General features: G+C 35.2%; 1 protein-coding gene across 1 annotated transcript; it reads right to left on the bottom strand.

Annotated features, from left to right (window-relative positions):
• Nucleotides 1-845: 845 nt before the first annotated feature.
• On the bottom strand, nt 846-1211 carry LOC115717940 (uncharacterized). The gene has a single exon (XM_030646909.1). It carries the CDS (start codon nt 1209-1211, stop codon nt 846-848), a length of 366 nt encoding a protein of 121 aa, XP_030502769.1.
• Nucleotides 1212-11767: the final 10556 nt, after the last annotated feature.

Here is an 11767-nt window from a genome sequence, read left to right as displayed (position 1 = left end):
CATGGATTTCTTTAATGATTTCGCTTGCTTCTGCGGGGAGCACACACCGTTGGAGAGGCATTGAATAGCCCATTCGACACAATTTGCCTTCTATTATCGTGTAGTGAGGCACTAATTACAAGAGTTTTTGTGCCTCGTTTTTGTCAGTTGGAAGTTGGCCGTGGAGAAGATAGTTGACTATGGGTGTCATCCAGGTATGCGAGTTTTCTATCATCTCAACTTCTTCCTTTTCACATATACTTGGCTCGTCCAACACTTCCACCAGTACCAAGTTCAATTCATCAAGTTCGTTTTGCGAGGCCAGTTTTGCCAGGGCATCGGCATTAGAGTTTTTTTCTCTTGGAATTTGCTTGATTTTAAAATAATCAAACTTTTCCAAGTTCTTCCGAACCTTCTCTAGGTATTTTGCCATTTTTAAACCCCTTGCCTGCTATTCACCTAGAACTTGATTGACAATTAATTGCGAATCACTATGGCATATAAGATTTTTGACCTTTAACGCTTCAGCTATCTTTAAACCAGCGATCAAGGCTTCAAACTCAACCTCGTTGTTTAAAGTGTCAAATTGAAATCTTAAGGCATAGTGAAACTTAAAGCCTTCTGGCGAAATTAGTATCACCCCTACACCTGAGCCATGTTCATTGGATGCTCTGTCCACGTACAACTTCCAAGTATTTCGTGTCTCGCTGAACAAGTAGATTTTCATCTAGAGTTATCCCTTCTATCAGGAAATCTGCTAAGGCTTAGCCCTTGATGGATGTTCTTGGGTGATAAGTTATGTCAAGCTGCCCCAGTTCAATTGACCATTTTATCAATCTTCCAGAAGCATCTAGTTTTGACAAAACTTATCTCGGGGGTTGATCAGTTAACACCTTTATTGGATGTGCCTGAAAGTAAGGCCTTAATTTGCGAGATGCATGAATTAGGCATAGGGCAAGTTTTTCAAGAGGTGGATACCTCGATTCTGCCCCCAGTAACCTTTTACTAACATAGTAAACTGGTTGCTGGTGCTTTCCCTCTTCTCGCACTATTGCTGCACTAATCGCATTTTTCGAGACAACCAAGTAAAGGAGTAAAGTTTCTCCAGTTATCAGTTTTGCCAAAATTGGAGGTGTTGACAAGTGCCTCTTTATGCTTTTAAAGGCCTCCTCGCACTCATCTGTCCCTCGAACTTTTTTTTGCCTCGCAATACATTGAAGAATTGTAGGCATTTATTAGTTGATTTCGAGATGAATCTGTTAAGAGCTGCCATTCTTCCTGTTAAGGCCTAGACTTCTTTTGGTTTCGTTGGTGATGACATTTCTATCAAAGCCTTAATTTTCTCAGGATTGCTTCAATGCCCCTCGCGTTGACTATGTATCCCAGAAATTTTCCTGAGGAGACTCAAAGGAACACTTTTTTGGGTTAAGTTTCATATTGTACTTTCTCAGTATCTCAAAGCACTCTGTGAGGTCTTTTGTGTGATCTCCACTTTATTGACTTCACCAACATATCACGACATAGACCTCCATGTTTCTTCCTATCTGTTTCGCAAACATTTCATTTACTAGTCACTAATACGTTGCCCCAACATTTTTCAATCGAAAAGGCATGACTTTATAAAATAAAGTCTTATGTTGGTTACGAAGCTTGTATGCTCTTGATCAGGGACATGCATTTTAATCTGGTTATATCTAGAATATGCATCCATGAACGTCATAAGTGTTGGGTTTTATGCCCTAAATAAAACTCTATTTCAATGTAATCCGGATTATTCAATATCAATAAAGAAACATAAGTATTTTTCACTCATTTGTGTATGTTTTGGTTCACCTTATCAATTATTTGTCTATTTGATTTATAAATTCATCCAAGCCCTTTTTGTTAACTCAAACTTTTCGATCTCCTTGTTTTGATGATTAGCAAATATTTGATTATTATTTGTTACTAATGATTTATTGATTTTGTAGCAAATTTAAAAGAGAAAATAAATATTTTGGTATTTTTACCAAACTTTTAAAAGCAACACTAAATGGACTCAACAAGCATATCAAGAGCAAAAGATTCATCAAGGGATCAACAACTCAAGACCCTATTCAAAAGAGGTCTTCAAAATCCCAAAGTCAAAAAGTCAACCCGAAAGTCAAAGTCAAAGTCAAAGTCAAGGTCAACTCTCGGGAAAAATCAACTTGGGATCAAAAACATGCAAATCAAGCTAGGAGGCTCATCTACATCAAGACTACTCAAAATTAAATGGTATAAATCTAATTTAGTCTTGTTAAAGTGATTTGCATAGCACACTAAGTTTTTATAAATTTGAATTTTGGCCCATTCACTAACTTGTGCAACAAGTTTTCTCACACGATAGTCCAAAAATTTTTTTGATTGAATTTCTAAATTACATTTTGTTTAACTAAGAGAACAAAGTTGGAATTTCTGAAATCGGATAATCGAGTAAGAAGTTATGCGCGTTTAAGTCCCGAAAATTGGCACTTTTGCCATTCGGTCATCAGAATTCGGATGGCAAGCGAATTCCGGTTGCAAATCAATCCGGAATTCTGGTTCCCATCCGGACTTCCGGTTCATGGCTGACCCCACCTCGGGAAACGTGCTAACTAGCTATAAACGGCTAGTTTTTCATCAAACACTTATATAAACTCGATTTTTCTTTCAAAAAATAAGTTGGTTGAGCATTTATTACATATATCTAACCTATCTAAGTGAGATTAAGGAGCTTCTAAGTTTGAAATCCAAACCAACACATTTCACACACTTTGAGCCAAAATTTGATTTTATTCATCTTAAGTGTGCTTGCTTTTCACTCTAGGTTTCCATTGTATCATCATATTTCTAGAGTGATTTTAGCTTGTATATCAAACACATTTCCATATTGTGATTGAGGTGAGGTTGGCACCGATTTTGTAAACAACCCGGAAATAGTGAGATTGGCACTTTAACAATCCGAGAAAGAGGTTAATAGTCCTCGGGGGTGCGAAACTATTGTAAGAGGTTTGGAAATACCTTGGTGAAAATTTCCCGATTGTAAGGGTTAGTCAAGCCCGTTAACTTGCAGCTCGATATTGGAACTCAAAGCTAGGTCCATAGCTTTGAAGACCAAGGACGTAGGTGGCATAGTTCTCTGAACCTTGTAAAAATCGAGGATTTGCATTTTCTAATCCTTAAACTCTTTACTTTACAAGTTTAATTATTTGTCTTAATATATCGCTTGCCATACTACTTGCTTTTACTTGATTAATTGACTAATTGCATAATTTTGTGTTAAAAGTTTTAATTTTCCGAAATTAGTTTAAATTTCCAATTCACCCCCCCTCTTGGAAACATATCTTGGGCTAACAATTGGTATCAGAGCTAGGGCTCAAATTATTTGATTAGATTTCACAATCTAGAGCATGGCGTTTCCAAGTAATTCACAAAATAACATGTTAGAAGGTTTTAGCACAAATAGAGCACCATACTTCAATGGAGTAGATTTTCCTTATTGGAAAATTAGAATGGAAACTTACCTTCAATCTATTGACTATGATTTGTGGCATATTGTGTCTAGTGGTCCTTATGTTGCTAAACATGTCATAAATGGTGTTGAAGTAATTAAGACTTATGAAGCATATGATGAAAATGATAAGAAAATGCTTTAAAAAATGCTAAAGCTAAATATGCTCTTATATGTGGTTTGGATAGAGATATTTTTAAAAATATTGAACAAGCCTCTACCGCTTATGATATGTGGAAAATGCTTGAAGTTACTCATCAAGGAACTAGTGCTATGAAGGAAACTAAAATTCAAATTTATTCCACTCAATATGAGAACTTTAAGATGAAATCGGATGAAACCATTGCTAATATGTATACTCGCTTCACTACAATTACTAATGGTTTGAACTCTCTTGCCCAAGCAAGTACTTACTCAAAAGGATATGGTGACCAAGATTTTGAGAAGTCTCACCAAGGCTTATCAAGGAAAGGTGGTTGCTATTCAAGAAGCCAAGGATCTCTCAACACTTCCCTTGGAAGAACTAATTGGCTCACTCATGAACCATGAAATTTTCATGAGTGCTCGAAGAAGAGGAAGTTGAGAAGAAAAAGAAGACTATTGCATTCAAGTCTTCCTCCTCCCATGCCATTAGTGAAGAAGATGAGGAAAGTTTATGTAGTGACATGGAGGACTTGGCACTCTTCTCTAAGAAATACAAAAAGTTCATGAAATTCAAAAAGAACTTTGGGAAGAGGCCACAAAAGAGGAGTGACTCAAAAGAAAGAAAAAGCAAAGATGATCCACCAATTTGCTTTGAGTGCAAGAAGCCTGGCTTGGACATATGAAGATGGATTGTCCAATGAGAAAGAAGAACAAATACAAAGGAAGGGCAATGTTGGCGGATTGGCTCAATAGTGACGAAGAGGACTCCGAAGAAGAAGGAAAGAATGAAGTGGCAAACATGTGCATGATGGCACTTGATGATGGGGTAAGCATTTCTAACCAAAATGATTGTGATAGTGAAAATGATGATGATAACTTAGATATGTCATATGATGAGTTGTCTAATTCATTTAAGGAACTATTTGATGATTTTGGTAAATTGCTTGTTAAAAACCAAACCCTTAGAGAGAAGACCAACATGCTTTTAAAAGAAATTGAGATTTTGAAAATAAATGAAAAAGAACTTATAGCTAAATCTCAATGTGCTACATGTGCTTCACATAAGAAAGAAATTATTGATTTGAAAGCCCATGTGAGAAGCCTAAAAAATGACATATATACCTTCACTAGAGGTAAGGAAGGCTATGATCTCATGGTGGGAAACCAATCATGTGGTTTTTTCAAAAAATGGTATTGGTTATGATCCTAGTAAGAAACAAAAATTTTTGAGAAATTTTTTTGTGAAATCATCTAGTCTACCTCACTTTACATGCACATATTGTAGCAGAGATGGTCATACTATTTCCTATTGTCATGTAAAGAAATTTGCATATCTAGGCAAGACTAAATGGGTAAAAGGGTTTAGAACTAACATGCATGGACCCGAAAGTTATATGGGTACCAAAAGCCAACAAATGAACTTGTTTTTGTAGGAATCAACAAGAAAGAGCCAAAGCTTATGGTTCTTGGATAGTGGATGTTCAAAGCATATGACCTAGGTGATCCATCAAGATTTTCAAGCTTTAAAAGCAAGGAAAGTGGCTTTGTCACTTTTGGAGACAATTCAAAAGGAAAAATCTTGGGCATTGGTGATATCGGTAACATATACTCTCCATGTATTAAAAATGTGCTTCTTGTTGATAATCTTAAACATAACTTGCTTAGTATTAGTCAATTATGTGATATAGGTTTTCGTGTTGTGTTTGAATCCTCAAAAATGCTCCATTGAAAATGTTTGACCAATGAAGTTATTTTCCTTGGAGTAAGGAAGGATAATGTGTATGTTATTGATGTTGACTCTTTTGATAGTAAAAATAAATGTTTAACCGTTATGAATGATAATTCTTGGTTGTGGCATAGAAGATTAGGACATGCTAGTATGGATTCTATTTCAAAATTAGTTAGAAAAGATCTTGTTATTGGTTTGCCATCTATTCCGTTTGTTAAAGATAAACTTTGTGATGCATGCCAATTTGGAAAACAAATTAAAACATCTTTTCATTCCAAGAAAGAAATTTCAACTACTAGACCTTTGCAATTGCTTCATATTGATTTATTTGGTCCTTCTAGAATTGCTAGTCTTGGTGGTAAATACTATGCATTTGTAATTGTTGATGATTTTTCAAGATTTACTTGGGTTATTTTCTTGACTCTTAAAAGTGATGTTTTGGAAAACTTTGTCAAATTTTGTAAAAATGTGCAAAATGAAAAAGGATATTCTATTACCTCCGTTAGGAGTGACCATGGTGGTGAGTTTGACAATGATGCCTTAGAATTGTTTTGTGAAGATCATGGTTTTAACCATAACTTTTCGGCACCAAGAACTCCACAACAAAATGGAGTTGTCGAAAGGAAGAATAGAACAATTCAAGAAATGGCTAGGTCAATGCTAAATGAAATTTAATTACCAAAATATTTTTGGGCCGAGGCGGAATCAATACTTCTTGTTATATTTTGAATCGTGTTTTCATTAGGCCCAACATGAATAAAACCCCTTATGAGCTTTGGAAAGGAAGAAAACCCAACATTGGCTATTTTAAAGTTTTTGGATGCAAATGTTACATTTTAAACACCAAGGACAACCTTGGAAAATTTGATGCTAAATCCAGATGTTGGAATTTTTATAGGGTATTCAACACATAGTAAAGCTTATAGAATTTATAACAAAAGAACTAATGTTGTTGAAGAATCTATTCATGTTGCTTTTGATGAGACTAACCGCCTACAAGCAAAAGTTTAGATGATGATGTTGTAGGTTTGGGAGATGAGGTTCAAAATCTCGAAATTGGAGAGACTTCTAATGCTCCTTCACAAACTCCCAAAGAGGAACCACCCGTGGAAAAGGTAAATGAAAGCCAAGGTATGAACTCTAACCTTCCACATGAGTGGAAATTCAAAAGTGCTCATCCTATAGACCAAATTCTAGGTGATCCTTCTCAGGTGTCACTACTAGAAACTCCCTTAGAAACTTGTGTAATTTCATTGCTTTTATTTCTCAAATTGAACCAAAGAATTTTAAAGAGGCCGAAGTTGATGAATTTTGGCTTCTAGCTATGCAAGAAGAAATAAATCAATTTATAAGAAATAATGTTTGGGAGTTAGTTCCAAGTTAGTCACATCAATCGGTGATTGGAACAAAATGGGTCTATAGAAATAAGGTAGATGAGCATGGGGTCATTGTGCGTAACAAGGCTAGATTAGTGGCCCAAGGTTACAATCAAGAAGAAGGAATTGAGTATGAGGAAACCTTTGCCCGGTAGCAAGACTTGAGTCCATTAGAATGTTGTTAGCTTTTGCATGCCACAAGAATTTTATCTTGTATCAAATGGATGTAAAAAGCGCATTCTTAAATGGGTACATTATGGAAGAGGTTTATGTCTCTCAACCACCCGGTTTTCAAAATCATAAATACCCTAACCATGTTTACAAATTGAAAAAGGCTTTATATGGTTTAAAGCAAGCTCCTAGAGCTTGGTATGAAAGACTAAGCACTTTTCTTATTTCAAATGGTTTTTCAATGGGAAAAGCGGATAATACACTTTTTATAAAAAGAAAATCCAAAGACATTATTATAGTACAAATTTATGTTGATGATATTATCTTTGGTGCTACTAATGATGCTCTTTGTGAAGAATTTTCTAAGTGTATGCATAGTGAGTTTGAGATGAGCATGATGGGAGAACTCAACTTTTTTCTTGGACTTCAAATCAAGCAACAAAAGGATGGCATATTCATAGGTCAAACTAAGTACATCAAGGATCTCCTTCAAAAGTTTGACTTGGCAAATGCAAAGTCCATGAATACACCCATGAGCACATCCATAAAGATGGACAAAGATGAAAGCGGTAAGAATGTGGACATCACCAAGTATCGAGGTATGATTGGCTCTTTATTATATTTAACCGCTAGTAGACCGGATATTTTGTTTAGTGTTGGTCTTTGTGCTAGGTACCAATCTTGTCCTAAAGAATCCCACTTAAGTGCCGTTAAAAGAATATTTAGATACTTGATAGGCACAATGAATCTAGGACTTTGGTACCCCAAGAACTCAAACTTTGAAATAGTTAGCTACTCGGATGCGAAGCTTTGCGGTTGTAAGACGGATAGAAAATGTACTAGTGGAACTTGTCACTTTTTAGGAAATTCCTTAGTGTCATGGTTTAGCAAGAAACAAAACTCGGTAGCTCTCTCCACAACCGAAGCCGAATATATAGCGCGTGGTAGTTGTTGTGCACAAATACTTTGGATGAAACAAACTCTTAAGGATTTTGATATTGATTTTGAATGTACACCCATAAAGTGTGATAACACTAGTGCCATTAACCTCTCTAAGAATCCAATATTGCATTCTAGAGCCAAGCATATTGACATAAGGCACCACTTCCTTAGAGATCATATCCAAAGAGGTGATATTATGCTAGACTTTGTAAGCACCGAATTCCAATTAGCGGATATATTCACCAAGCCTCTTAGTGATGAGAGATTTAGTTTCATTAGAAGAGAGCTAGGAATGACCAACTTAGATGAAATATAAGGTTTGCTAGCTATGAAAAATTTTATATCTCTTTACTTACTTATTTATGCATAATTGTTCCAAATATGATATTAATGAGATTTATATGCATAGATGAGAAAATTTATTGATACTTGACCTATATGAACTCTCCTTGTTGAAAAACTTAAAATTATAGGTCAAAATGTGGATTTTTGGTGAACTTTGGACTTGTTTTTGAACATGTGAATTTTTGCATATTTGATTTTCTTATGTGTCTATATGCTTGAATATGTGAAATAGAGTGTATTTAGTATGCCTATAGGTTTGCCTTGATTGAAATTTGCATGAAACAAATTTTTGGTACCTCACTTGTTGAATTTTTAGATTTTTAGGCCTAAAAGAGTGTTTTTCGCCAAACTCTCTCATTTTTCAACATTTTTCGATTCCGTAAGTTTGTACACCTCACATTTTATTTTATAAAACTGCTGGAAAAAGAATTTTTCAATTTCGTTGCATAAAACTCATTTTTGGTACGGTTCTAGTTTTCTTGACAATTTTCGAAAAACTTACCGTAAATCGTCATTTTTCATTATTTTTCAGATTTTCTTGTTTGAGCAATTTTGTTTTATCATATTAAAGGTATTAGAATTGGTTTGGGGTCATTTGGGTCAAAATTGGATTTTTTAGCCCACTTTTAGAAACTTTTTTTCTGCTGGTCCTGTACCAACCGGAATTCCGGTTGTACCATCCGGAATTCCGGATGGCACAGGATCAGCAAAGGGGGCATTTTTGTCATTTTCATGCGATTTTTTCCCTTTTTAAACCCTACCACCGAATTTTTCTTCCCCCATTCAGTTTTTTCAACCCTAAAATGTGACCACCATCTCCTTCTCTCTAAAATTCTCTCTTTCAAAGCCTCATTCTCATCTTCCAAATAATTTAAAAAAAAAAAAAGAGAAGTGTGTTCTTCAATGGCTTCCTCCTCAAGAGCTCCCAAGAAAATGGCTAGTGCAATTCAACAAAGGGAAATAAGGGCAAAAGCAAGGCAAGAGCCCACTCTCTTCTTCAATGATGAAGATCCTGACAAGTTTGTCAATGATTTCTCCTCTAGGAAAATTCTCAAAGGTAAAATTTGTGATCTCCCTAGCCTTGATTGTGTTGATTTTAGTCATCATTTTGATACCCTAGGATGGACATCTTTTATTCAAATTAACACTCCATTGTATCCTAGGCTAGTTCAAGGTTTTTATGCTTGTATTAAACCTACATTACAACCTTTAGGTGTTAGAGGAACCCTTAGAGGAGTAGCTTTTGAACTCAATGTAGCCTCTCTTAATGACATGTTAGGAGCACCTAATGGTGGCATATTACTTGAACCCAAACTTTCTCTCAAAAATGATGCCATTTTTAACTTTGATGAGTGTTCTAGGAATATTTGTGGTGATGGCCCTTTTATTATGAGACCAAAAAGACACCAACTCACTTTAGAGGCTAAAATCCTCCACAAATTTATTGTTGCAAATCTTGCTCCTAGAAGTGGCCACCAAGATGAGATCAATTCCATTGATCAATTACTCATGCATCTCATTATAGCCAAAACCACACCCATCAACCTAGGCTATCTTATTTTAAAATTCATACTTGATGTGGACAAGCCTAATATGATTAAGGCATACTTTGGTTTTCTTCTGTAGCTACCTTTTTCCTCTCTTAGGAATTCCTACCCTACATGAAAAGAAAAATGATCCTACCTCTAGTGACATTCTAGGATCCAAAACTTTCAAGGCTATGGGTTACAAATTCCTTAACAATGAGTGGGTGTTCACACCCAAAAGAGGGCAAAGAATGCAAATTGATTTGGAGAGTGATGATGAAGAAATTAATTTGCCCGCAAGTGAAAGTGAAGAAGAAGAAGAAGAAGAAGAAGAAGACATGCCTCCTCAAGCTCCTCCCATGCCTACTTTTTCCCAATTCAACCTTGAGGAAGCTTTCACTCGTCTTCACACCTCGGTTGACAACCAATTTCAAACCTTGCGAAATGATCTCAACTCACAATTCTCCAACCTCAACAATGACATCAACACCATGAGGAGTGACATGGTTCATGGGTTTGCTAATGTGCAAGAGGAGATGGCACAATGGAGGGCATACATGGATCGCTTTGGCCCCCCACCAAACTAGTTCTTGCATTATTTTTTTTTTTTTTGGCTTATTTAGTTTCCTTTTATTTTCTTTTTTTTTTGGTTGTGTGCAAAGGCTTCATGCCTTTTGACTTTGTGTTAGTTTTTTTTTATTTGTTGTTTGTTTGGTGTGTTGAATGTTATTTTGGATGTTATGTTTTTTTTTAATGCATTGGCATGTTGCTTTGTTTTTATTTTTATTATTTTTTTTTTTTCTTTTCTTCTATATTTTGTGAATTCCTTGCCACCCTTTTTGATGAATCAAAAGGGGGAGAACAATATTGATTAATTTTTTTTTTTTGGCATCACCTCAAATTTTTTTTTGGTATCTAATCTTTTATCATAAGTAAAAATTGAGGGGGAGTTTACAACTTTATGCAAGGTAAAATTAAAAGGTAAATTTTTTTTTCTTGCACACATTAAGGGGGAGCTAATCCAATTTACTTTGTTTAAATTTTTCTTTCCTTTTAAAAATAATCAAATATTTGATATCATCAAAAAGGGGGAGATTGTTAACTCAAACTTTTCGATCTCCTTGTTTTGATGATTAGCAAATATTTGATTATTATTTGTTACTAATGATTTATTGATTTTGTAGCAAATTTAAAAGAGAAAATAAATATTTTGGTATTTTTACCAAACTTTTAAAAGCAACACTAAATGGACTCAACAAGCATATCAAGAGCAAAAGATTCATCAAGGGATCAACAACTCAAGACCCTATTCAAAAGAGGTCTTCAAAATCCCAAAGTCAAAAAGTCAACCCGAAAGTCAAAGTCAAAGTCAAAGTCAAGGTCAACTCTCGGGAAAAATCAACTTGGGATCAAAAACATGCAAATCAAGCTAGGAGGCTCATCTACATCAAGACTACTCAAAATTAAATGGTATAAATCTAATTTAGTCTTGTTAAAGTGATTTGCATAGCACACTAAGTTTTTATAAATTTGAATTTTGGCCCATTCACTAACTTGTGCAACAAGTTTTCTCACACGATAGTCCAAAAAATTTTTTGATTGAATTTCTAAATTACATTTTGTTTAACTAAGAGAACAAAGTTGGAATTTCTGAAATCGGATAATCGAGTAAGAAGTTATGCGCGTTTAAGTCCCGAAAATTGGCACTTTTGCCCTTTGGTCGATCATGGAATTCGGATGGCAACGGGAGTCCGGTTGCAATCAATCCGAATTAGGTTCCCATCCGGACTTCCGGTTCATGGCTGACCCCACCTCGGGAAACGTGCTAACGGCTATAAACGGCTAGTTTTTCATCAAACACTATATAAACTCGATTTTTCTTTCAAAAAATAAGTTGGTTGAGCATTTATTACATATATCTAACCTATCTAAGTGAGATTAAGGAGCTTCTAAGTTTGAAATCCAAACCAACACATTTCACACACTTTGAGCCAAAATTTGATTTTATTCATCTTAAGTGTGCTTGCTTTTCACTCTAGGTTTC

The sequence above is a fragment of the Cannabis sativa genome, chromosome X (genome assembly GCF_029168945.1).
Source record: "Cannabis sativa cultivar Pink pepper isolate KNU-18-1 chromosome X, ASM2916894v1, whole genome shotgun sequence".
Lineage (NCBI taxonomy): Eukaryota > Viridiplantae > Streptophyta > Magnoliopsida > Rosales > Cannabaceae > Cannabis > Cannabis sativa.
Note: the sequence above shows the minus strand (reverse complement) of the source record. Positions and strands in the feature narration are given on the sequence as shown.

Coding starts and splice junctions, on each gene's coding strand:
- LOC115717940 (XM_030646909.1), bottom strand. CDS start 1,211: ATGCCTACAATTCTTCAATGTATTGCGAGGCAAAAAAAAGTTCGAGGG.